Source organism: Numenius arquata, chromosome 1 (assembly GCF_964106895.1).
Source record: "Numenius arquata chromosome 1, bNumArq3.hap1.1, whole genome shotgun sequence".
Lineage (NCBI taxonomy): Eukaryota > Metazoa > Chordata > Aves > Charadriiformes > Scolopacidae > Numenius > Numenius arquata.
The window spans coordinates 74,559,606-74,585,591 of record NC_133576.1 but is presented as its reverse complement, the minus strand read 5'-3'; the positions used below and the strand labels follow the sequence as shown (position 1 = coordinate 74,585,591).

General features: G+C 39.4%; 1 protein-coding gene across 1 annotated transcript; it reads left to right on the top strand.

Annotated features, from left to right (window-relative positions):
- The first annotated feature begins 361 nt into the window (after positions 1 to 361).
- UPF3A (UPF3A regulator of nonsense mediated mRNA decay) lies at positions 362 to 25,986 on the top strand. Its single transcript, XM_074155020.1, has 10 exons — positions 362 to 601; positions 2,724 to 2,830; positions 11,134 to 11,240; positions 14,048 to 14,146; positions 14,242 to 14,352; positions 17,773 to 17,828; positions 17,920 to 18,078; positions 18,957 to 19,117; positions 22,589 to 22,883; positions 25,813 to 25,986. Exons 1-10 carry the CDS (start codon positions 368 to 370, stop codon positions 25,984 to 25,986), a joined length of 1,503 nt encoding a protein of 500 aa, XP_074011121.1. The 5' UTR covers positions 362 to 367.

The window sequence follows — 25,986 nt, the reverse complement described above, 5'->3', positions numbered from 1 at the left end:
CCCCGAGGTGGCTGTGCCCACCCTGCTGTACAAGGCAGACGCAAGGCCATGGCAGAAGGAGGTCTCAGGGCTACCAGACCCTGGGGGGCCACCAGAGAAGGGAAATGGCCACATTTCTCTCTCCTCTCCTGCCAACCAGCACAGTGGGGACCCTCTGGGCTCCCTAACAGTGACTGCCCCCACCATCAGGGAGGCTGAGGACGAGGGGCAGCGACACCCCCCCTCAACCTCCACCGCTGACGGGATGGGGCGGAGGAGCCCCCCTCAGCCACTCCCCCAACTCTCGCGAGATTCCGCCAGGCCAGCGGCCAGTTTACGCGAGAGTTGGGGCCTGGCTGCGGGCGGCGGCGGCAGCGGCGGCGGCTCCATGCGGTCGGAGCGGGAGGCCGGGCCGGGGCCGATGCGGGGCGGCGGCCGCGACAAGTGGCCCACGGACATCCCGCTGCGACGGGAGTCGCCGCGCCGAGACCCGGACCCTCCGCCAAACCCACCGCCGCTGCCGCCGCCTGCTTCTTCCCCACCTTCCCCGCTGCCGCCGCCGCCGCCGCTTCACCCGGCGCCGGGTAAACAGCGCGAGGAGAAAAAAACGGCCCTGAGCAAAGTGAGGGGGCGCGAGCGCAGCGGCCGGGGTTGGGGGGGAGCGGAACACGCGTGGGGCGGGGAGCGGGCGTGAGGTGGGGAGGGGGCCGGGCAAGGAGCAGCTCTGGTGGGAGATGTCAGGGGATCAGTGAGGAGCACCGGGCAGGTAGGCCCTCTTCATAGAATGGTTGGAGATAGAAGGGACCTTAAAAACCATCGAGTTCCAACCACACCCCCCACGCCACGCCCCGGGCAGGGGCATCTCCCACTAGGCCAGGTTCCAGAGACCGAGCCTCATTTTAGGAGACTGTGGTCCTTAAGCGGGTGTTTCTGCATCTGCGGAATGAGGGTGTTTATTCGCTGAAGTATTTCGCGGTGCCCAGCAGCAGGGCTGCGGCTTTGCCTGCCTCTTCGCCTTTCGTCCTGCAGAAACCAAGGTTGGCTGCTGCTGTGGAAAAGCAGCTCTGGCACGGACAAGAACGCTTCTCCCTCCCTGGCTTTATTTGAGCACTTTTCGAAGAATACTTATATAAAAGTACTGTGATATTTGATTTATTCGCATTTTCTAAATTGGGAAACTGAAGCACTGAAAACCACTGTAACTTAAGTCACTTGTATTCAGATATTGGCAAGAAATGGAAATAGATTGTCTGAAGCTTGATGGCTATTTTACTGTCTTGAGTGCTGGCATCATTCAGTCCCAAAGGTTTCCGTATGGTTTCCTAGCCTTTTTTATTGGCTCAGTTTACCTGAGTATGGCAGGTTGACTTTGGGTGGCTGCCAGACCCCCTGCCAGCCACTCTCTCACTTCTTCCTCAGCAGGACAGGGGGGAGAAAATAAGATGGAAAACTTGTTGGTTGAGATAAAGACAGGGAGATAACTTACAAATTGCCATCACAGGCAAAACAGACACAACTTGGAGAAAATTAATGTACTTTATTGGTAATTTAAAAAGAGTTAAGTGGTAAGAAACAAAGATTAAAACTAAAACACCTTCCTGCCCTCCCCCCTTCCCTCCTAGGCCCTACCTGCCCTGCTCTCAAGCAGTGCAGCGGGATATGGAGTGGGGGTTTCAGACAGGACATAACGACTCCTCTCTGCTGCTCCTTCCTCATCACGTTCTTCCCCTGCTCCAGTGTGAGGTGCCTGGTGTGGGGTACAGCCCTTCGTGAACTGCTCCAGCAGGGGTCTGTCCCAAATGCTGCAGTTGTTCATGAGCTGTTGCAGCGTGGGTCTTCTCCATGGGCTGCAGTCCTTCAGGATAGGTCTGCTCCAGCATGGGCTCCTCTCCACAGGCTGCAGTCCTTCAGATAAACCTGCTCCAGCATGGCCTCTGGCTGGGCTGCAGCTTCCCTCGGGCATCTCCACCTGCTGCAGCGTGGGGTCCCCCATGGGCTGCAGTGTGGATCTGCTCCAGTGTAGTCCTCTGTGGGCTGCAGAGGGACAGCCTGACTCACTGTGGTCTCCTCCAAGGGAATCTCTGCATCTCTGCTCCAGCAGCTGGAGCACCTCCTCCCCTCCTTCTTCTTTCACTGTTTCTCATTCCTTTTTTCCCCTTAATCCTCTGTCTTGCACACCGCTGTGGAGCCTTTTCTGTCCTTTCTTGAATACCTTTTCTCCCAGGTGCCACTGTCTTGGCTGCGGGGCTCAGCTGTGCCCTGCAATGGGTTCATTGGAGCCGGCTGGAAACTGGCTGTGTCTGGCATGGGGCAGAGGCCACCCTGGAGCCCCTGCTGGCAGCACCTGGGCACATAAACCTAATACACTAAGATGCTGTTGTAATAAGAGACTTAAAAGTTAGTTTAGATAATTTTTAAAAGAGATACTGTAAAAATTTTGCGTAGTCAATATCTGTTTTTTTGGTCGTTTTTTAAAATATTATTGGCTAAATTGCAATGGTTCTCAAGCTCTTCATCAGAATATTTCAGTTACCCTATAATTTTGCAATGTTAGCAGAAACTGAGATAGGGAAATTGTTCCATCTGTTAGCAGGTCCAAGAAGGTGAATCCCTAGGAGGGTAATGCTCCAATTGAAGTTCCCAATTTGAGGAAGAGCTTTTAAAGTGGAGTAATATGATTTGTTTAGTCTCTTTCTACAGTATTTAGATCAAAGATAAATCTCTGTTTTCTTTTATATATACAGGTAGTTATTCGACGGCTTCCTCCTTGTCTAACTAAGGAGCAACTGGAGGAACAGCTACATCCTCTACCTGCCCATGATTATTTTGAGTTTTGCACTGCTGATCCCAGGTGAGGATGAGCAGTTTGTGTAGGTTTTCAGGTGCTTAAGACCTAATTAAGGTATTTTGGTTATATCAAATCATGTATTTTTTCCATCAAGCCCTTTTTGTTAGTTTTGTTAGTTACTTAAAATATTTGTGAAAACCTGAATACATATGCAGAGGCAATGCATTCCCTCCCTTTTCTTTTACACCAGTGATTTTAAACAGAAAATTTTTGTGTATGAATAAGATACAATTTTATTTGAAACCCTGATATTTATTTTAGCTTTCACTAGTAAAGTGCAACAAACTGTTTATTGGAAAGAGTCAACCTAGGGTAAATATCACAAAAGTTTTTTCACTAGTGCCATTTAAGCTTAGTTTCTTTGTTTGCTTACATGTTTTTGTATTTATTGCATACAGTTTTTCAAATAATCCAGTTTTATTCATTTTTGTCTCATTCAAAACTAAAAAAAAAAGAGATAGTGGTTGATTTAAAATAGATCAGGCTTGCTATTACATTTATATGATTTACCCAGTATCGCAGTGGTAAAATGCAATTCTCTTTCAAACAAAACAATTTCCAGAAGAGAAGGAACTTAATCATTAAAATAAACAAAATACCCTGTATGCTACATCTGCATGTGTTCTGAAAAACTAAGGTATAAGATCCGTCTTGCCCATCTTAACTTATCTGAGTCTGCAATGAATGATTTCACAGGCACCATATTCTTTCCAGAGGGATCAGAGGGATCCTGGGCATTTATTGCTAACCAACTTTTAAAGATAGGGGTGACCCCACCAACAGTGGTAGCCTTTCCTTCATAGGGAATTGTTTGTGGCAAATTATACTTGGAATGGTCTAGTTCATGGGCTGATTTTATTTGAAAGGATACTGCCGCTTCTTGCCACCACTGTGTTACAAGACGGTTAACTCTGACTATATAGGTTCTCTTGGAGCGAATCCCACAATCAGAAAGGAAGAAGTGTCTGTTTAGTGAAACTTTGCTGCCGGCAGTTGCCTTACCTACATAGTTACACGTATGTGTGGCAACTAAATAGTAGATGCTTCAGCTTTTCTGGTAGAACCACAAGGGATGTGAAATTAGGAAAGAGGAGAGTTTAGTCTACTTGAGTGTCTTTGTCGTTACATATGTTTTTCTTCTCAACCTCGTCATCTGTATTTGCAAATGGGTCTGTTTAAGGCTTCTGTCCCAGCTGTTCATTTGATAACGGGAAAATATCGGAGGCAAACCAAAAATTCTCTGAAGAAGAGCGTCTCTGTCATTAGTGTGTTTAGCTGCACAAATGCCAGGAAGCATTTAAAAAAGTTACAGTTTCAATGTTCTAGAACAATTGTTGGTGCAAGAATTTAGGGAGTCAGCCATCTTAGAAAAGGTAAGACACTGACAACAGTTGTACATATAAAGTTTCATTTTTCTGTCTACTTTTGTGTGATGAAATTTGGAGTACTCAAAATGCTGTCCATTTATTTAATTGCATCCATGTCACTCCTGAAAGGTACTGTGTTTTTTCTCTCATGCTGTGTTATTCATCATGCGCTTTCATATAGCTAGGGACAGAACATATGTATATATAAAAAAGTTTGTTAGATCGCATATATGACAGTAGTTCATTCTGGTAGAGGGATGAGGACATGCTTAAAACAATTTCAATGTTCATTTGCCTTGAAGAGCAGATCTTGGTGATTAAAAATAACAAAAAATCTGAAGTAAATAAAGCTGTATTTCTTACATTGTTTTGCGACTAATTTTCAAGATGCAGCAAGCAAAGAAACACATTTTTCAACCTTTTTTCTGGAACAGTGATATCTCTGATACGTGTTACTTGGATTGTCAGTTTCCTCGATTCCTATGTATGAGCCCTGTAATAAAGTAATGGTCTGGGAGAAGACTGTTCTCTTCCTCCTGACTTTTGGATTCCTGTTCTCTTCTGCCTTCACAAATTTAAATTCTCTGGAAAACAGTGTTTTCATACAAGTTTAAGTTTTCAGCATGAACTGTTTTGTATTCACTTTTTTTTTGCTTCATCTTGCTTCTTAAAAATTATGCTTTCCTACAAAAGATGTATTTTTTCAGAATGGGTTTGTCTTTACAAAGTTGGGATGGCTACAACTTCTTTCAGCAAACTGCGAAGTTTAAACAGGCATTTAGCTGCAGTCCTACAGAGTATTGTCTTGACCGGTTATTTGTTCTTTGAATGGCCCAGGATCGCTTTGCCCCCTTTGTTTGAATGCTGACACATACCCATGTACATCTGTTTATGATTTAACTCTTTACATGTCCACACACTCTAGAATACACAGTAAACTTTCAGAAATTGTAAGCTAGAGACAAGATTAATACAGTGAGTCTTAGTCTCCTCTTATCCAGCGGAGATAAGGATATACTCTTCTGAGTCTAAAAAATTGTGCTGGAGTAATCTGTCCTGTTATGGACAGTTCACAGAATTTCAGGAAAATCCTTCTGGATGTGTGTTCGTGCCATTCCAGCTGTCAGGAAGAGCTACAGAACAAAGTGGGTATGTTCTCTCTGAAGTGCCTTCTGTCTTTGATCAGCTTTTCTCTAGATCCTGTACCGTGTGCATAGTGGTAACCAATCCAGAAAATTCAGTGATAACAAAAACATGGGAAGATAAAAAGCAAATGTCATGTTACCTAACAAGAATAATTTGGAGAAGCTACTCAGTGAAGAGGATCTGTTGGAAAGAGAAATGGGCATACAAATGTCTTCATGCAAAAGCAGGCAGATTTGCCTTAAAAGCTGTAAAATCTCAGTTTAACCCCATCCTGTGTAACTCTAGATAACAGAAGTTTCTAAGAGCTCATTCAGGTTTCTTCAACTGTGGAGTACAGACTTTTTTTTTTTCCACAAAACACTCTGTTAAACTATAGAACTCCTTGTCAGAAATTAATGCCAGAAATCATGGAGGTTGAAAACTTTTCAGGAGCAGTTAGACAAACACTTATTTAGACAAATATTTATCTATGAAAACCTATTAAACACAAGGATACAAGCTTGCATTACAAAGTTCCTAGGCTGCAAGTAGCCGAAATTACATACTAGGTGAAGTGTCAGTGTGTAGTTTCCCCTTTTTAATAAGCTTTCTAATCATTCTCTACTAGTTGCTGTTGGAGAGAGGACTAGAGAGGTCTAACTACAGCTGTTTCTACATTTTTATTTCCAAGGTCATCTCACCCTAGAGGACAAAACAAACAAGATGACGCATATCAACTCGTTTCTCTGTTTTTGCAGTCTAAAGGTTGTCTTTAAGTTTTCAATGTCTTATTACAGGCAAGCTATAAAACTTCGTAAAATTTCATTGGATTCAGTAATGTCATTATTATATAACACTTGTTCAGTTGCATCCATTTCAGTAAAATCATTTCAGAAAATGACTGTTGCATTGTGTTTTGTTCATTTTTTCAGATTCATCCAATTCACTACATGACATTTATTCTCTTTTGTACATTAACATCAAAATACAAACAAAACACTGTTCTTGTGACTGATTCTGCAGCCTGTAGGGACGTTTGTTGTAGCTGATAATGAAGACTCTGCCTTCCTGGCAGTCTGTCTTGTTCTCAGACTCCAAATACTATTTTTTCCAGATACTCTTTTTTGTCTGCATGTAAATGTTTCTGAGTCTTCTAAAACTTGAGTCAAGTGATTGAGCTGTGGCCTTACAGTATTTGGGTCATCCCTTGGGACTGGCACTGAATGCTAAAGCCAGTCAAGTAGTCGATGCCATGCCATGTGTCACAAACAGTGATAAAGCTTCTTGCAAACAGCACTCCTCGTTTTCCCTTCATAACTGCTTCCTGACATTTTACTCAGCAGGCAAATAGCTGAGTAGGCAAATAGCATTTATTGTAGGCAATATAGCATTAATGCTGTAGGACGGTAGTATGCACCCAGGAACTGCACCCCTGAAGGGGCAGCATCTTTAGAGCTTCAAGGGAACCACCACTAGTATGTTCTGGATGGAATGAGTGACAGTTTGTCATCACAACTGCATAGTGTTCCTGCTGCTTCTCTGCTGGGCAAATTGTGCTCATTTATATCTGTAAAAGGAAAGGCTGAGTTAATTTAAAATTATGCCAGTTCATTCCACTGTGAATTACCACAGAAGGTTGAGAGACAAAAGGATGAAGGCCAGTGGACTTTAGCTTGACGTGACAGTGTAGATGATGAGTTATCAGTTTGATCAAACATTATTATGCAATTTATGAATGGATGGAGGATTTTATTTAACACTCCAAAATTTAGATGTAGAGATCTATATATACACGTAAATATATATGTTTGTATATATATACACATCTTGACTGATAAGTTGACAAGTATTTTTACTAAGATGTGATGGCTGTTTTTATAGTTTACATGTTATTTTTATTATAGATAACTATTTAAAATTGCTTTCCTGTATACAAATCTTTTTACACAGTTGTGTTAAAAGGTACTTTGTAGAAGAAATAGATGTATTTGTTATTAAAATTACTATAAAAGTAGGGGCTTGAAGAGATGATAAGACTAAGTATTACAGAAATACACATAACCTAAAAGACTGGATACCCTTGAATCCACAGCAGAAAACAAAGAAACAGTGTGTTATACTCTGAGGAAATGTGTACAGTCAGACTCGTCTGGGTTATTCCCATAGAGATTGCTCTAAGTGATGTCTCAGAGATGCCAACGTGTGCAGTGCATCTGTCCAAAACATGTTACGGATGGAAAGCAGCATTATAGACAGCAAACATATGGCAAAATAGAACCAGCTGTCTGATTATAAAACTAACCATGCAACCTCAAAACTGAATTTTCAAATCCTGAATGAAATCTGTGCTGGTAGATACTTGAAAAAAGGAGGAGGCACAGGGAATCCAGTGACCATTCTGTGGGACTCAGCTGGAAGGTAAAATCTTGAAAAGCAAAAGCTGTATTTTATCCAATAACTGCTGAATACAAAGTACAGAAGTAGAGCAAGAGTGTTTCTTCCTGGGAGAGGGTATTAGCCACAGAGTGCCTGTGGCCCTGTGAAGCCTCGTGATTCCTTTGATGCGTGGTCCGCCTGGGGAGTTCTCAGTGGATAGGTGAAGAGGGAATCCAAGGTGGGAGCAGCAGTTGGAAGTCAGGTGTCTGAAACCCAGAGTAAGAGACAGTATTTTATATGCAGGCCAGCGCTAAGCATTTCGGATCTGCTAGGTTTAGTTAGCTTCCCATTTAGAGAGTGAATTATATGGACTGGTTTTAGGCACACTGCATGCTTTGCTAGGTAAGAAGCCTGAGACAGGGGTCTGAAACAGGCTCAGTGATCAGGCCTTTATACAATAAGCACTCTGACAGCTGACTTGCATGCATATGAGAAGCAACTCTGTTTGCAGAAGTGGCTCCATCAGAGAAGGATCCTGTAATTGTTAAGCATCGTCATAGCCGTGTTTCTACAACCTTCTACCCTGATACATAGCAACAGTAATGGACAGACAGTCCTATTTTATTGTGCTACTGTGTGCATGTCAATATCCTACTGCGCACAAGCATGCTTTTGTATTTTTTGTGTGTTTCTGCTGATGTGAATGAAGTTCTTGAAGATGTTAATAATGTATCGCAACAACATTGGATCTCTTATTTGCAAGGTAAATTCTAAATCTCTGCTTTCCAGACTCCCATTTATACATTTCAGACTCAGTTTTTTCTTACTAATAAATGTTTAATAACCGTATAAAATGTTTCTCTGTTTCCAGAGATACTTACTCCGATAAGCCTAAGATGAAAATGTTAGAAAAATATTATGTTGTGTACCAGGAAAAGATTGTGTTGCCAAAGCAGATGAAACAGATGGCATTGGTGTACAAGCTAAAGGAAACAAGGAAGGAATAAGTCTTTGTATTTTCAGTTCTGTTTCGTGATGGTTATGTGTCCAACCATAAGGTTCAAAGTTAATGCAGAAAAAAAATAAAATCCAACTATGTGATGTTTGCTGTGCACTGAGACAGAGAAGTGCCACAATAATGTAGCGACTGGGACACTTACCTGTCTCCCAATCCAATCTACAGAAAGTCTTAATATTTTACAAAAACTAAAGATTGATAAAACACTGAAATAGTTGTTTAGACTAGGAACTGAAACTCAGTTTCTCAATCTCAGATAATACTAAGTTGGCTGCAAAATAGCGCTTCCTCCGGATTCCTGGTTTTGTCTTGTGAATCTTCAGCATTTCAAGTGTATAATTGCATCAGTGTGTAATATCAGGCCTCATTTAATTTAAACATCAAAGACTGTGAAATGTAGGAATAGTCCTGTTAACGTGACAGAGAAGGAAGTTTACTTCCTTCTAGTAGTTATCCTACCTTTCACTAGTTATCAGGGACTTCTTCAGTGTTCCATCCATTAGGCAGCACAGAGACATTTGTTCCAGCACAGCTATGGATTGCCACAATAAAATTTCCTCATTTACATACCTTTTTAAAATATATTTTTTTAACTGTATGTAATTATGAAGAGTTTTACATTTAATTTTTTTTTTTCTTTGAAACTGATGAGAAGGAAGCTGGCTTGTTTTGTCTGCTTTGCATCTTGGTAGTCACTCCACAGCCACCCTCGAGATACCTTGTGTTGCACGTGCAGACTGGAGGTTTGCAAATCTGATCACAGAGGGTTCTGCAAGGTTTGCAGAACCCCATGACAAAACAGAGGCCACGTGCCACCATGTTCATTTGGTCAAGCTGTTCTAGAAGTGGCTTGCAAATGGTCCACAGCTGTGTGGCATCTTTGTAGGCTGTGGCAGATGCCATACATGGCTGTAGTGTCTTTCAGCCCTGCTTCCTGTCAGCAGCATAGCCCTAGCCGTGCCCTAACAGGCATTTTTGTGGTTGCCTGCTTACAGTTCACTGAATGCTATTCCCATCCTAGAATATCAACATACAGTGAGTATGTATGGATGAAGCAGCTCTCCTTTAGAATGAGAAAGTTTATCCTCTGCATGCCATAGAAACACTCCATAGCAGATATTTTCAAAACACCTAAATGAAAAAAGCCCTCTGATTTTTTTTCATACATTTCTCTTGGCTACAATCTCAAACACAAATTTGGTGGGTTTAGAAAATCGTTGGTTCTTTATTGCCAGCACTGCTTTTTATGGCCACCTTCAAACACCCACAGTGGAATCCATGTGGATGCACATTTGAAAAAGAAAAAATTGCTTGGTTTGTCGTGACTGTGTTGCTTTGAGCTGCCACATGTATCCTGTGATCCAACCCATTTTTTCTCTCTTACTCATTGTGAAATCTGATTCTGAGATAGCTATGGGATTGAAATACAGTTGCAACTGTGTGTGTTTATTGTCTCCTGCTGCTGGTGGTGAGTTTGAAGACAGGCCATGTGTGACAACAGTATTGTGAACATAGGTATCTTAAAGTTACGGGCTTGTGTTCAGATATGTTCAAAAAACCTGGCGTAATGCATAGCCATCACTGAAGGCAGTTTAAGCCAGACTGATTTATATCACAGTTGCAGGGCTTTAAAGCCTGTGTTTTCCACGACTCAAAGTAACTTAGCTGATGGGTGGCAATTCATTGAATCACCTCAGTTTCATTGTGTTTGGTGGTGTGCCAACCCTGAGGTTTTTATCAGGCACATTAAACATTTACCCTTGCAGTGGAATCTATCTTTTAGGTAAGTACCTGTTCTTTCTTTTGCTAGAAATGCTTTGGATTTTCACAGTAATTGTTCTTCACAACTAGAGTTTGCATATATATTGATACACATGTATATCAGATGGAGTTTATTTATTTGTATATAATTCAGTGGATTATCTTGCCAATTATTAGGCTATTTAATCTTTCTTAAAGGTTAAAATCTCTTTAAATACAGTGACAGCTTGGGAACCGCCCTTTCACTGGGAACTTTTACTTACCTTCTGTTTCAGCAACAGAAGCCTTTCTTAGCATGCCTAAGAAGTTCCCCAAAAGCACTGCTGTTATTCATATTTCTTAAATCATTAAATACTAGGCTTAAAGCTTTGATCTTGCACAATGGAAGCATATGCTCTGCAATTTTGGGAGACACAACAAACTAGCAATATATGTTTCAGTTCAGAATAAATTTCACAGTTGCATCCAGGAACTTGGTTGTTCAGTTATTTTTTGTCATATATATAATTAGATATGTACAGGTAAACACTTTGATATGCATGTTTAAGGTAGCCATTTCTCAAAGAAGATGAGAATTGAAGTGTGATCCTTCTAGTTTTACTTTTATAGTCTGGAACAGAATAGTAAATAACAGAAAATATGATTGTTTCTTGTTGCAGCCTTTATCCTCATCTCTACTCAAGAGCATACATTAACTTTAGAAATCCTGAGGACATCCTTCTTTTTAGAGATCGCTTTGATGGCTATGTCTTCATTGATAATAAAGGTTGGACTATTTGTAAGATATTAAGTGTGTATAGATACATATACCATTTTAGAACATTATTTACTTCCTCTTTTGCTAATTTTGCCAGGTGGTTTTTTTTCTCAATGTACAGTTAATTACATAAAAGTATGTTGAAATCTAGCACCTAACAGATAATGAAGTGCAAAATATATTTGTCCATGCAGTCTTGCTTGTCTATGTGATGTGCATGCTTTATGTGTATTTTCATACCCTATACAATACACTATAAAGGTCCTGTTAAGATAATTATCTTATGCAAGCTTCACAATTAATCACAGCAGTAACTGAACACATTGCAAGCATGAATCCTTACGTTTTCAGTGTGTTTCTGTGATATAAGGTTGTGCCACTTATTCCCATTTTGAAAAAGCAAGACGAAAACTCAACTTCATCATTTTAGTTGCCCACTTTGAGATATGTACAGCTTGACTTTTTAGAGCATTTGCAGACATCTTGAGTTCCAAGAACAAGAGTGACAAAACTGGTTTCCATCTTTAAAATGTTCAGTCTGCAAAAATTTGTCCTACAGTAAAGAAAAAACTCTGTCATGTAGATGTAGCATGAAACTGTCACAGCCAAGAAATGATGCTTTCCCTGTAGCAGTTCCTTGCCTCTTTCACTCATACCTTCTCTAAAAAATTTTTTGCATGGGTTGTATAAAACAGACATAGATTTGTTGGTTTCTTGCATAGACGTCTGTTCTGTACACTCAGTGTTGCAGAGATCCTGCAAAAAGTAGTCCTGTCCACTCTTACTGGCGAGTTGATCTCCATAGCAGCTGTCTGTCAAACTAACAAATTCCTCTTCAGCATTTCCTACCTGAGATATTTTATAGGCTTCTAACTTAATCAGATTTGGGTGGATTTTCCTAGAGATGGAGAACAATGCATTCCTTGCAGTGTGTGATTCCAAGATTTCGAATTCTAGGTGTTTTAGATGAAAAACTAGAAAGAAACTGTTTTTATGATTCTGTCAAGACTTCACTTTGCCTAAATTAAGCACGTTCTTCAGCGTTAGCTGGACTGAAGCCAGAATATTCTGTACATTGCAAAAATGAGCTTGGACAGTTTGACATGGTTGTTTGTGCAAATAGAGCACAACTTTTGATCAAAGGTGCCCTCTGGTGAGGGCATTGTGGTAGCATTGCCTTTATGAGGCTAAAATTAAAGCAGGGGTTACTAGGTTCAATAAGGTTAACAAATGTTCTAGCAGATAGAAGCCAAGTCTTCAGTGGACTTGAGCAAAGTGAAACCTTGAACCTGCTGCAAGTGGAAACCAGGTGAAATTCCAAAGCTACACACAGTTCTGAGTCCAGTCCAGGGAAGAATACAGTATTTAAGGCAGAATTCAAAACAAAGAATCCATGCCAGTAAACACAGGCAAGAAGTTGTGTAATCCATCATAAACAGAAAAAAAAAAAAGTTTCACAGAATTCTACATGCTGAGTTTTGCAGGTTTGGTTCTGAAAGATGGTATGTTTTATTATTGCATATTACCCAGCATTATTTTTTTTTAAAGCATTTTGGCAACAGAACTTTACAGAAGCTACTCAGTTGTTTCACATTCATTGCCCAGTGCTGCTTATTGCTTGTCAGGCTGAGGTTTTGTATAATTTTTTCTAATCAATGAATATCTGCGAAGAATTAAAAGGGAATTATAAATGATAATGCAAGAATTTTATTGTGCAACAGTAGTCATCTTCATTTTGACAGTCTTTGTTAGCATGTCTAATAAGTATTTAATCACAGAATCACAGAATCACAGAATCACAGAATCACCTAGGTTGGAAGGGACATTTTAAGATCATCTAGTCCAACCGATTAAACAAACAAACAAACAAAAAAAACCAAACAAACAAAAAAAACCCCAAACAAACAAACAAAAAAAACCCACCAACCACCAAACCCAACAAAAAAACCAAACAAAAAACCACACACAAAACACCACCCAACACTAATCCATATCCCTGAGCACCATGTCAACTCCTCTCTTGAATACCTCCAGGGATGGTGCCTCAACCACTTTCCTGGGCAGCCCATTCCAATGCCTGACAACCCTTTCAGTAAAGAAATATTTCCTAATATCTAACCTGAACCTTCCCTGGCGTAACTTGAGGCCATTGCCTCTTGTCCTATCATCTGTAACTTGGGAGAAGAGACCGACCCCCGCCTCTCTACAGCCTCCCTTCAGGTACTTGTAGAGAGCGATAAGGTCTCCCCTCAGTCTCCTCTTCCCCAGACTGAACAACCCCAGCTCCCTCAGCCTCTCCTCGTAAGACCTATTCTCCAGACCCCTCACCAGCTTCGTTGCCCTTCTCTGGACCTGCTCCAGTACCTCAATGTCCTTCTTGTGGTAGGGGGCCCAAAACTGGACACAGTACTCGAGGTGGGGTCTCACCAGTGCCGAGTACAGGGGGACAATCACTTCTCGGGTCCTACTCACCACGCTATTCCTGATACAAGCCAGGATGCTGTTGGCCTTTTTGGCCACCTGGGCACACTGCTGGCTCATGTTCAGCCGACAGTCGACCAACACCCCCAGGTGCTGTTTATGTTTATGTATGCTGTAATGTTTATGTATAATTAAAATATAAGTGTATTTTGTTTTGAGTCTAAAATACTGCTACATATAATTTTTCATTAGAAGTTTAGGGTGGGATTGTAGAAACATTCACCTATGATTTCAAGTAAGACTGCCCAACACAAGTTTCAAGAGTTTTGAAAATCTCACTTGAATATAGGGAATGTTTCTCTCCCCCCAAAAATTAAGCATTGATCTTTTTTAAGGTTTGGAGTATCCTGCAGTGGTTGAGTTTGCTCCATTCCAGAAGATTTCAAAAAAGAAGCTGAAGAAGAAAGATGCCAAAGCTGGGAGCATTGAAGACGGTAAACATATTTTCTTAGCATCACAGTGGAAAATAGATTCCATTTCTGTCATGCATTGCAAAGTATTAACATAATTCAATAATTTTTCTTCACAGATCCAGAATATAGGAAATTTTTAGAGAGTTATTGTGCTGATGAAGAGAAAATCTGTGCCAATCCTGAGATTCTTTTGGGAGAGATTGAGGCCAAAACAAGGGAACTCATTGGTCTGTTTTCTTGATTTTTCTTATTGTTGAGAACATGAAATACCTCATTTTTATACCTTTATGATATTACCTGCAAGAGCTGCCCTGTTCAGACTAATGGATTGAGATTATTGCAGTTAAATTTTTGTTATCCAGCCAAATAGTAGCAGGAAACACCCCACCTACTCTTTTAAGTCTCCATGCATAGAATCACTTGATTTCACTGGAAGTTTTGCCTGCTGAGTGGCTTCAGAAATGGGTCCTTAATACTTCTGAATCTTTACAGATGTATTAAAAAATGGAAGATTTATTTTTAAAAGGTAAAATAGTGGGATATTTAACAATTGGTCCCTGATATTAGCTGCTTTTCTTGAGAAACATGAGATGATTTCTCTTTGTTCTCATGGTCAAGATGCTGCAAAGGCTTTGAAAGTAAGACACCACCTTGTTTTCCATATGCATGTGGCATGACTGTCACAGTTTCAGGGGGAATCTTTTTAGTAAGGTCAGCACTGAAATCTTCAATGCCAGTATGCAGTTTTCAGGATGATATGGAGTATTGAAGTGCTGTATCTCCAAGTGACAACATGCAGAATTCATTCCCTAGGTGTGACAATTGAGTAGGAAAAAAAAAACCCAATCTTTGCTATTATTTCTTTACAGTGTAAAAGTAGCCACCTCTTTTGATTAGAATCGTAGAATAGAATCATGGAATCATTTATGTTGGAAAAGACCCTTAAGATCATTGAGTCCAATCGTAAACCTAACACTGCAAAGTCCACCACTTACCCATGTCCCTCAGCACTCCATCTACACGTCTTTTAAATACCTTCAGGGATGATGACTCAACCACTTCCCTGGGCAGCCTGTTCCAATGCTTGACAACCCTTTTGGTGAAGAAATTTTTCCTAATATACAATCTAAACCTTCCCTGGCACAACGTGAGGCCGTTTCCTCTCGTCCTGTCACTTGTTACTGCTGTTTGTCTGTTTGCCCCTGCCTGTGACAAGCATTTCTGTAGTGGCATTAATTATTATTCATATATATAAATTAACAGTTGACTGAAGAGATTTGGAACTTAAACAGTGTAGAGGAAATGGAAATGCTAGAAGCATGGACATTTAGATAATTCTGTTATCAATAAAACTTGTTTGTGCTTTTCTAGATAGGGAATTTCACCAATGATTTTTATTTACCCCAAATCTTTCCTAATATTTGACAGTCAAAAAACCAGTCAAAATTTTCTAAGAAGTTTACAATTTACAATTTACAGAAAGTTTACAATTTAAAGAAAGATTTATTAACTTAACTTAAAAATGTTCTATCAATGAAAATTATTAGTCTTGAGAGTTGCTGATTTTTGAGTAACGATACTGGCTGAAGGCAACTTTACATTAGAAGTTTTAATGTTTTCCTTATGTTAAATCACAGGAAATCAAAATAGTTGCTTTATTTTTTCTGCTATTCAGAACCGTGGCTGTTGCTATCAATATCCAAACCAAGATTACTTAGTAAATAGCATGTTTATAGCAAAATTATGTAAGGGTTTAGTTGTATGTCCAGTTTCAAAGGTATTACTCCTGCTGAACTCAATGAAAGACATGCCCAGGACTTTGTTGGCAGAATTGGCCCTCACGCTCAGCATTTCTCCAGGTAGTGTTGCTGTGGAGAGCAAGATAAAATATAAAAGTTATCGCTGACACAGACCTTCGTTCTGTAATTTATTTCCTTTTAAAATTTCTTAACCATTTTAAGAAAAAACTCTTAGATTTTTATTTGCAGTAAGGCCCGTAAGTAAGATGGGCAAGATGCAGGTTTGATAAACATTCTTTTTTGTCCTCCTTTTTTGATAGTACTCATCATGCTGCCTCTCTCCCTTGAACTTCAAGTTATAATTTCTGATGAAACCTGTTGCATCACAGCCTTAGTCATGACTCAGGTCGAGTTCTGGACTCTGAGTACAGCTTATCCTTTCCCTGGACCCTCCAGTTACAATTTGTGATCACTTTCAGTATGTAAAAGTGCCCAGAGGTGGACACTGCTCAGTCAGGGGAACTTAAGGGAGCAGGAGAGAGAGGCAGAGCTGCAAATCTGAGAGACTGGTAGGGAAGGTGCTGGGGACCTAAAAATTGTCAAAAATTTTGGGCAGCTGGCAGAGAGAGGTGGGGGGTAGCATGGGTAATCTAGGGATAGAGGGAGGAAGATCTCAAATCAAGAATCTTTTTTTCGTTGTTGCTTTTGAACAGTGATACTTGCTAAAAATAAATATTGAATCCTATCAAGCCTTCCATTCATAACTGCCCAACAAGGTTTTATCATTAATAAATGGGTAGCCCCCAGGATATCACACTTTCAAGGCAAAAACATTCAAATGTTTTTGGGATATGAATTGTGTCTAGATTTTGGCTATGCCATTTCAAATTTGATGAAAACTTTTTTTATTTCTTCCTTTTATTTTTTTTATTTTTCTTCCAAATCTTGTCATGCATTCCAGTAGTGACATTTTCTTCTGGTTTGAGGAAGAATCCTATACGTAACTGTAGAGCAATTTCTAGTAGTAAACATTTTGTGTAACTCTATCCTGGGATGTCTAAGACTGATAAAATTCGTTGTGACTGCTCACAGCTGTGAGTACATGAATTCAAGTTTGAATTCATTACTGACAGTCATGAATGCTATCTATACATGATACAGAATTTGATGATGTTCTCCAAGTTTTTGGAGAACTTGGGGATAGTTCAGGCAGGTGACTTCTTAGGCTAGATTTCGGAGTATGGAGACAGCTCTGTAACATAAGAATGACTCTGTGGTCCAGTAGATGATGCATTTTATTTGTTATTTGGGAAGCCAGAGTTTTATTGAATCTGCTGATACTTTGCTATGTAACCGGGGAAAAACCACTTATCTCTTATTCACTCTGTTTTCCCACGGGAGGTGAATGCTAAATGGTAGTTAAATGGAAATGTCATATGAGAATGATAATGTTTCCTTCATGATGTACTTTGAAATCTGGGATTGAAAAATGCTATGTGAGATTACAGTAATGTGAATGAATAGCAATATAGCTAGGTTTTGATGTACAAAATGAAAATGTAGTAATAGATTCTGAACACATTTCTTTCCTTTTTGGTGAAATAACCGTTTGATGGGCAAGAGAAAAAAGCCATTCTCTTGAACTGAAAAGATAAGCTTTTTAATTAAACATTAAATAATTATGCAACAAACCTCTGTTGCTTCTAACCCTAAAGGCAAAAAAGGAACAAAGTGTTTCTAAAGCAGAATGATGGGAATGCCTTCAAAAATACATAAAGCAAATAGTTTTATTAATTATTTGGCTCCCTTGCAGATAAAAGCTAGAAAAAAGGAGTTAATACTAAATTGAAGAAATGAGTACATTATTTTAGGAGTTGAACACTATATCGCAAATTTTTTGTGTTTTAGCTAGAAGAACAACACCCCTTTTGGAATATATTAAAAATAGAAAATTAGAAAAGCAGGTACGTTCAGACTTTTGCCTGAAGTTCAACATTTATGTTTCACATGGTTTTCCGTTGGACAATTTACAATTAATCATTTTGAATTTTTCAGAGAATACGAGAAGAAAAAAGAGAAGAACGAAGGCGGAGAGAATTGGAGAAGAAACGTCTGCGGGAGGAAGAGAAAAGGAAGCGCAGAGAAGAAGAAAGACGTAAAAGAAAAGAATTGGAGAAGCAAAAGAAGATTTCTGAAAAAGAAATAAGGATCAAGGTACCTTAATGAAAAAAACCCTATTTTTCTGTTGAAGTTATCCAGAAGTTCCTTTGGTATCTCACTTACACTGTTTATGCAGTGCACTACAGTACAGTGTGGCGATACCAAACCAGTTTTGACTGGAAGGGGAAGTAATTTAGGGCTTTGACGAAGTAGTGTTGTTGAAAAGTGTGACTAATTGCCTCAGGTACAATGATGTGCTGATGCAGTTATGGCAGGTAACTCAGGTATCTTTATACAACACTGCCACATTCTATGCAGACAGAACCAAATTGTTCAGTGCAAACGTGTCTGAAGGTTAGTGCAAATACGGCTTTAACACTTTCTGTCATGTAAATCTTCATTCAGCCATATATGCTGAGATCTTTTTGTGCTTATGGTCAGAACTGATGTATTTTAATAGTATGCTTTAACCAAGTTCTAACAAAGTCTTGCTAATTTCAGGCTGTGCTGCCTAATAACAATCTGAATAGATGTGCTTTTAATGGATTCACTTGGGCGAGTATATTTTGTGCCGTATGTTATTGCCAATAACATTGAGCTCTGTTACATGATTCCTAAGAAATCATAGACCATAATAATATCTTTATACATAAAACTTACGAGAGAAGAGTAGGTTAAGTGCTTTCTCCAGTGTTCTCAGCGTATTTAAAAGTGTGCAGTTGAATGCCTGCTACTAATGACTGTCACTCCTTAGCAAAAGTAAACTACCCTCTCTAAATAACTTCTAAAATTTTATACTTCATAAAACATATTCCTAGCATTTAAATATCTTCAATCTTAACATGTTTTTGATATGTTTAACACATTGTTAAAATGTCTGTTACAACCAAGGATAATAATTTTACATCATAATAAAGCCAAATGTTTCTTAGCTTCTTAAGAAGCCTGAAAAAGGAGATGAGCTGGCCAGTGAAAAGCACAAAGAAAAAGGTGAAGAAGCTGACACTGAAGAAAACAAATGGGATAAATCACCTGGATCTGGGAGTATAAAATCCAAATCATTGGAGGGTTCACTAAAAGAACTTAAGGAAAAGTAAGTAATGTTTATCTTTTAGGCTCCAAATTAGATCCTAAATGTTTTCATTTAAAGGCTTAAGCGTGATGTAAGTGGTGCATTGGCTGGGTGTTTTGTCAGCAAGTAACTGACTTCATTCTGTGTGTGAACAAATCTCTCACTGTCCTTTTTGTAAAAGGTGTTTAGTAACAACTTACTGACCTGATGGCAGTATTAGTGGATGCAATTTGTTATTTGTGAAACGTTTTGAAATCCCAGGCTGGAAGGATTTTTGCATGAAAAGTTATTCAGAGTTTCGTTGTTATTGCACCTGCTCCCCATCGAGAGCTCAGGTAAGGCCCTCCTTCCATTACTGATGTCAAAGACTAAATTACTCTTCCATCACACTTTCTTCATTTTTGTTGCAATAAACAGATAAATGTGTTTGATAAATGGGACAACGGCAGAGTAGTTAAGGTGTGAATGACAGCCTTATGACAGACAGGTGCAGAAGGCTGTCTCTGTCTCCCACTGCCTTTTGTGTTGCATATGTAATAGTAGGAACAAGAAGTATATATACTTCTATATAGTTCTATAACTACTGTAGCCTGGAAATGTCTTACGGATGTTTTCAGCAGCTGGTTCTGTCTCTTGTCCTTTGGCATATGTGTCCCATTGGAAGCAGGATTCACCCATAAGATATGTAAGAGACATAACTAAGAATAACATGCCACTGAGGTAAACAATAGCTTATTCTTCATTAGACTTTTTCAGCCAAGCTCTCAAAAGTACTGTGCAAAATGAAAGAGCTGAATCTGAGATGTCATGTATATGTGCAACTTGTACATAAGGACAATCTTGAGCATTAAAATAATTTACTTAAGGTATCATATACACAGTAATAGAGGAAGTTTGGGATTGTGCTGTAGGAGCCTTGCAGGGCACCTGCCTGTTCTGAATAGTTCAATTTTTACCTTTGTCCACTTAAGTTCTTGATTTTTATGAAAAATATGCAGAAGCTGCAAATGTTCTCCTACTGGCAAATAGAAAAATAAAGAATAGAAACTTTGAACACTGGAAAATAAAACCACTTAATTTGCTAATTGAAGAAACGGTTCACCAGTAATATCCTACATGCATTATTAATCTTTTTTTGTCTCTGACTAAGGACTTCGAACATGGGCTCAGTGTTCAATATGTTGAATATGTCCTGAAAGATGCTAATAGGAAATTCCACTTCCTATTCTCTAATGGAAATTCAAAATATTCAGCAACTCTTTCATTGATGTTCTTCAACAAAGGAAACAGAACAGGGTCAACAGAAACATTTGCAGGGGCAAGTCAGTTGTTTGCTAATAAGACTTTTTATGTATTAAGCTTTTGGTTGTGCCATATAACACTTTTACTCTTGATCCTGTAAGCTTAATAAGGCATTAATGTAGATTTTCCAGGTGTAAAACAGAATACTTTTGGCTGCACAGGTACAGTAAGTGTTAATTTGTCTTTCCAAGTGCTCATTTCATCATGATTATTAGTGGGTGTGATTAGGTAGCAAGCTGTAAGCTATTTCAGCTGAATCGAGAATTAAAGGTGTAACTACTTTGTCACTGACCCAGAAATCAGTAATAAACTGTAACTTCCAACTCTGTGTGCAGGAGACTGAATTGCCATTTTGAAACCGTGTTTAAAGGCTGAATAGCAATAGCTTTCTGCCACAAATTAAAACCTCAGTAGGTGCATGAGTGTTCCTGGTCACATGCAGGTTTGAAACTATACCAAACAGAAGTATGCTTCCATTCCCTATTCTTCCATTCATTTCTGCTCTCCATTTCTCTGGCTGTGTGACTTTCTCTCATACTTTGTAATTGCTTACCCGGCCATTTCCACTTGTGCCTGCCTGTTCACTGCCACTTAATTTTAGAAAGCTACTTTAACCACTCTTGAAGTGGAGTTTATATCCCTGTCACCTGCCTGCCTACAGGCACATCCATTCCTTCCTCACCCACAGTAACAGGCAGGGCAAGAGACAGGTACCAGGCAATGCTACAGCAACAAATTGAGATGTCTCTCTCTGGCTTTTTGGAAGGTTATGCTCCTTGCTAGGACTTGGAGCTAGCGTCTAGAATACCATATTAAACCTGAAACAAAACAACTTATAGCCACATACCCCTTGAGAATTAAAATAGTATTTTATATATATGTGTCTGTGCTACAGGTGCAGTGTCTCTGTAATTGTGATTGATTCCGGTGTCTGTGACAGCTGAGACGTTGCTGCCACTTGGCGAATGTGTTGTGCTGACACAAACACACTCTTGTGAAATGCTCAATAATTTACCTGTCACTCAGGTTTTGTTGCTGACCTCTGACTCTTCCTGAGGTGGGGCCCCTTGTCTTGGCAGTTCCACCAATGCCCAAGTTCATGGCAGAGGCTGACAATTTTCATAGTTCTGTTATTTAAAAAAAAAAAAAAAGTGGTATTGAAAGATACACTTTTATTGATATTAAACCATTCTAAATGAGAAGCATATCACTATTTGATCGCTACACCATTAGAAAATCTCCATCCTCTCTGATTCTGTCTGCTGATTCCCAAAATAAGAGCAGACTGTCAAAAGCAACTTTCCTGTTTCAATTTCAAGTATTTATACATATGTAATATATAAAAAGAAACTGACTGTATTTGCTTCTTTTAAAGCTCAATCTGTTCTGTCATCTTTCTTCATTATTTGCAGTTTGGCTGTATGAGAGAAGCACCCGCTTGCTGAACAGGAACAATGAAATGAATAAGAGAGCTGAAAATTTTATCAGACAGGCAGCAAAATGTTGCAAACTAATAGTCTTTATAATGTAAACCCATTGCGCATAGCAGAAATTGAGTATTATGTTGTGGTAAGGTAATGGTCTTTCACCTAAATAAAATATGCAAAGGTAGGGTAAATTACTTGGAGATACAATAAACAAAAGCCTGGAACTTAAGTATTCATTTTCACAAATGTCTTCTGTGCAGTCTCAGTGAATATTTTTTGTTAAATAGAGTCATAAAACTTTACAAATTGATACATGATACCTGCACAATTCCCCTGGGCCCTGAATGTTCCCCGTTCAAAGCAATACTCATATACGTGAGTCATCTCAAGGACAGGCCACAAGAGCTAATCAAGCAGCATGTGTTTATGTGAAGAGTATTGGGGAACTATTTATGGGATTGCAAAGAGGGATAAAAGTTGAAGAATGGGCCTTCTACGACAGTTGCACAGAAGTCAGTCCTATTTTGCTTGTAAAGCTTTGTCTGCTGTTTTGAGCTGAGGCATAGTCAAGGGCCGCACATACGTGGATGAGACATTCAGCAAGATTGCACAAAACCCCTTTTTTACAAGAAAGAAAACAGCCTTGCCATACAACTGATCTAAATACTGTTGAATTCAAAGGAAGGCTTTGCATTGTATCCTTCAGCAGCTTTTAATTACTGTTAATTGCTTGGATTTTCTTTCTTTTTATACGTACTCTTAGGTCACAAAATGATAGTGACAAAGAGCAAAGAGATTTGGAGAGAAGATTTCGAGAAAAAGAACCTGAAAGACAAAGGTATCGATTGGATGATGGCAGAAAGCATAGAGCTCACTATGAGTTTGACAAGTTTGTGAGAAGGAATGAAGAAGAGCTGAAATGGGGGAAAGGATACAACCCAGACAGAGGAAAGAAAGGGAACTACAACTACAGCTTCACTGTGGAGGCAGTAGACAAACTGGGTAAAGAGGACAAGTGTGATGACATGGCATCCAAAAAGGAGCGCATAAGAAATAAGGTTCTTTTATTCATTTAGGATAATCTTTCATTAGTTAAATACGCTTCGAGATCACAGGTTTTACTTTTGCAAACTCAGCATAAAGATGCTTTTTCAAAAAAAAGCAATTCTTTATTTCGTTTTCAGTAAAACTCAGACTTCTTTCTGTTGTTACGATAGGACAACAGCAGTTAAAATGAGTTAAGGTTGCAGGTCTCTGCTCTTTCATATTTACAATATATAGAAGACTTTCTGTCTTCCTTTCAACCCTACCGTTTTTAGAACGCTATTCTTGGAAGCCTTGTATTTTATGAGTATATTAAAAATTGTTATACTTCTGTCATGAAATTTAAAAACTGTGGCATGCTAGTCTTTAAAAAATGTACTTCCATTACCCAGCTGATAAAGTAATGATATTGTGGATTGGCCAGGCATTGCTCAGTAGAGGAACTGTAAGGACTTAGATAAACAGCTAATTCAGAGAGCATTGTATTCAGAGGGTGTGAATGTGCAAATTCTTCAGTATTGTCTACCTGCCAGTATGAAAAGGCTGTCATTTGGTCAGGACAAATTATCCTCATGGTCGTTGTCAGGGAAAGAGCAGGTGCAAAACCAGTGCAAGCGGGGCCTGTAGCAGGGTGTATAGTCGAGCTGTCCCTTATTGTCTCCCAGAGACACGGGCGTCATTTTTCTCAGGCTGTCTGATTTCATGGATGTGCCAGAGTCTTTTGAGGAGGTGGCTCTCCTTGTCACCCTCGATCTCTCTCCCTTCTGATCCTAGATGACCGAAATGCTATTTTGTGTAGAAATTTATTCTGCGTGTGAAACTCTTCTTTCAAACCAAGTCACTGGTCGGTGATGTGGGCTAAGGCTGACAAGGAGTAAAATCTGGTCACGTGCAGAGTGGGGTCTGTATGTGCAAAGAGCAAGTCCAGGTGGACTCACTGTGCATGTCAAAGAAGTCACCTTGTGCAAACACAGAAAGCCTGGTGTGCCCCGCTTTTTGTTTATGCAAAGGTCAGCTGGGCAATATGGGTGAGATTTATCTGCATATACACATTAGCCACTTGCCGCATATACCACCAGCTCAAGCTGTAGAACGGTCAGAAAAATGGCTCGTTCGGAAACAGGAAGATGTGAAAGCCAATTTTCCTCATGCTTGCCACACTGCTCTTAAATCTGGCTAAGTTACCTGCAACCTTGGAACTGGATGGTGGGTCTTGGGGGCCTTTTGTCAAGCCTTAAGAAACTGTCTCCCTTTTATTTCTTCCCATTGCATTTCTGGTAACTCACTGAGTCTCTGGGTTAGTCCACTCTTCAAGTGCTAGATTTGTTCCCTAAACAGAATAAGCCATATCAGTAAAGTTTTTTCCAGTGTGGTGACTTTTGTTTCTTAGAGTATTTATCACATAGATAAGAGTTAGGGGCTGAGTTTTCCAACTTAACTATAGAATTAACAATGCCAGCGCAAGTTTTTAGGCAGAGATTGAGCTGCTTTTTGAAGTTTGTAGGAATTAATTAGAAAATGGGAAATTTCCAGCCCAAATAACAGCTGTGCTAGCTTTCATACAAACTGCGAGGTAAAGAGTCTGTGATAGGAAAAATCATTTGGACCCTTTATCATAAACTTTCCAATGGGCACTACTTGTCAGAGGATCTAGTTTTATGCAGCTGTTTGCGATGTAGAAAGATGTATGCTATGCATTTCATACCATCGACAAAGCACTAACTAGGATGATCTAGATGTATGGCCTGGATGTGAATCTTGATATCTGGTCTAAAGAGATGGAGAAAAAGGTGGAGCAACAAAAACAAAGGTGAAGGAAAAAGAAAGAAAAAGGGAAAATACATATTGGGAATAAGAAAAAAGAATGCAAGAACAAAAGACCAGAATGACTTCAAATTAATGTGGTTTGATGTGGGACAATTTCAGTGCTCTGCCACTGTCTTAAAATAGGCTAATTTTGTTTGCTAAGCTTAACTTTGGTCAAAAAGCTCAGGTTTTGCTGAATGGGTTGCTTCATAACATTGAAAACTGGTATTTGTGAGAGTAAAATACTCTTACTGGGAAAAGACTTCTGAAGCAGAGTTTTGAACCGTATGTTTTATTATTGAAATTTCAGGAATAAAAGCTGCTCTCAAGAGCTATGGAACATCACTATTTGCAAGTTGGAGGTGTCTTTTCCTTATAAACTGGCTCCTCCTTCCATTTTCCAGTGACCAAATCAGTGTGTGCATGATTGGGTCACTCACAAAGCCTGCGTGTGCTCACATCTTATTTACCTTGTTTATTATCAGTGGGTGAATTCCCCTGCTCTCAGACTCAGTAGGGAAGGCACGATGAAGAGGAGCAATAACTGTGCAATTTTATTTTGATATTTATAATTCAAACATGCATTCCATGTTTAAATTTTTGTAATGATTGATGATTTGAAGAACACTGAACAATTATAAATTGGTGAAGTTCAGCTGAGGGTAATTTTATAGCTTTTGCCTGCTAAACTGTTCTCTGGTTTGTCTTATTTTTTATGCTTATATTTAATATTCATCATTTATCTGCAGAGTTGCAAGTGCACAGGCTATTGTTCTTCACAGCTGATGTTAGTGATGGTAGCAACATTTTTCAGAGTTTTACCTGTAATATTGTAATTTTGATGATTGTCTGCAGTATTTCTCTCTGTTTGTGTCAAATGTGTCATAGGATCTTTAATTTTTACAGCTTTCTTGATTTATTCAAAGTGCTTGGCTCCCAAGAATAGTGTTATAAACAAGACAGATATTAAGTACTCAGTCAATTTTCATTACACTCCATTTTTTTCCTGGGTCTTATGAAATGTAAAGTGATTTAACACAAAATCTACTTTCTTCACAAACATCCATCGCTTTAAAATCCTACATATGTATCCCACACGGGTTTCTCAGGGCGTTAACCACATCTCCTTCCTTCTAGGATCGCCCAGCCATGCAGCTATACCAGCCAGGAGCTCGCATTCGAACACATACGGCATCTACAAGTAAAACCTATGACTGCAGTGGGAAAGCCTTTGAAGATGCTCTTGATAAAAAGTATGAGGCAGATAATTCAGCCGGAGGTGGTTCTGAGAAGAGCGAAGAAGCAGAATAA